General features: G+C 43.8%; 1 protein-coding gene across 1 annotated transcript; it reads left to right on the forward strand.

The window, feature by feature from the left end:
• Positions 1-874: 874 nt before the first annotated feature.
• On the forward strand, positions 875-1,408 carry LOC121441039 (mortality factor 4-like protein 2). The gene has a single exon (XM_041642179.1). It carries the CDS (start codon positions 896-898, stop codon positions 1,406-1,408), a length of 513 nt encoding a protein of 170 aa, XP_041498113.1. The 5' UTR covers positions 875-895.
• The last annotated feature ends 460 nt before the right edge of the window (positions 1,409-1,868 follow it).

The following is a 1,868-nucleotide window of genomic DNA, read 5'->3' on the forward strand; positions in this document are numbered from 1 at the left end:
CAAAACCTACTGGGCCAAAGAGGGTCATTCATCTGAGAGCGGTATCCCTGCGAAGAGAGGACCCTCTCCCGGAAAAGAGGGTCATGTAGATGAAAGGGCCAATTATGCTGAGATAGGATCCTTTGCAGCAAAAGATTGCCCCACAGGAAGTGGTCAGGCTCCAAAGAAAATCTGCCCTGCAGAGGAGGGTCACTCAGGTGAAAGGGGTAACTCTGCAGGGGGAGGACCCTCTGCAGGGAAGGATGGCCCCACAGGGAGAGGTCAGCCTTCAAAGAAGAGCTGCCCTGAGGAGGAGGGTCGCTCACTGGATAGGGGTAACTATGTGCAGAGAGAACCCTCTGCAGGGAAAGATGATCCCATGGGGATACATAGGGCTCCAAAGAAAAGCCAACATGCAGAGAAACATCTATCTGCCCTGGGAAGCTACTCTCCCCAAACAAGTCATCCTGCAGAGAAAAGTCTATCTTCCCAGAGTGTCTGCTCTGCAGAGAAAGTGCACACAGGGGAGAGAGGTCACTTTGTTGAGAAAGAATGCCCTGCAGAGAGAGAACTCTCTGTTGAGAAAGGTGAGACGGAAAAGAAAGTCATCTGTTTTGTGAAAGTTCATTCTGAGGAGAAAGATCAGTCCTCCCAAAGCAGCTACACTGCTGAGAAAGGTAACAGAGTAGAGAGCGGGTACCCTGTCGGGAAAGGTCATCACTCCATGGAAAAAAGCTTTCCTGTGGAGAAACCCTCTTCTTCAGGATCTGCACTTAACATGCCAGTGCCAAAGAACATGCAGAATATTCAAGAAAACAGAGTTGGCAGTGGTACCAGCACAGTACCACAGATTCCTCACCAGAATGTGGCTGGGACTGTCACCACTGGTCAATCTGGGCAGGCAGGGAAGGTGAGAATGGGAGTTGAATTGAAGTTGCCTGATGAACTTAAGCCATGTCTTGTTGAGGACTGGGAACTGATAAACAAGCATAAGCAGTTATTCCAACTCCCTGCTGAGAAGAATGTAGATACTATTCTTGCAGAGTATGTCACTTTTGTGAAATCACAGGGAAAGGCTGATGATAGGGAATATTCTGTTGATGAACTTGTATATGGAATAAGAGAGTACTTCAACAGGATGCTGGGCACCCAGCTACTCTGCAAGTTTGAAAAGCCCCAGTTTGCCGAAATCTACCTGGCTTATCCTCATATTCCAATGTCTCAGATTTATGGGGCTCCACACCTCCTACGATTATTTACTCAAATTGGGACTGTATTGACCCATTCCCTCCTTAGTAGGCATAGTCTTATGCGAGTGTCTAGGTATCTGCACGATTTCCTTAAATACCTAGCTGAGAATTCCACTTCTCTATTTAGTGCCAGCAATTACAAAGTGGCTTCTGCTGAGTATTGTTTCCAAGCCCTGTGAGGGTCAGCTGACCACTCCCTATTATGACCTGGAGCAGTAAACATTTGTGTGTTTGCTGTTTTTATTATAGTGGTCTTGAAAATTGTCAAAGTATAACAGGGCTTAATATTTTTCTGCTTATTGCTGTGAACAGAAATAAAAATATAAAATGCTTCATCAGTATTTCAACAACAAATAAATGTTCATTAAAAGAATTTGACAATATTGCTTGAATGTTGGTGCTTCTATTCTTACACATTATGAATTTCTACTGGTGTTTATATTACATGCAAACATGCACTCATTCCTAGTGCTAAAGGTTCAATATAATGGGTTTGCTCCAAACATGACCATAGAAATAATTTAAAATATAAAATTATTTAGAAATGTATAAATATTGGAGATATAGCTAAGGAGGCCCTGGGTTTACTCCATCGTTTCAAAAGTGAAAGGGGAAGAAAAAGAGGAAGCACTGAGGGAA

The sequence above is a fragment of the Microtus oregoni genome, unplaced genomic scaffold (assembly GCF_018167655.1).
Source record: "Microtus oregoni isolate MIOR12 unplaced genomic scaffold, Mior012 000073F_000, whole genome shotgun sequence".
NCBI classification, from domain to species: Eukaryota; Metazoa; Chordata; class Mammalia; order Rodentia; family Cricetidae; genus Microtus; species Microtus oregoni.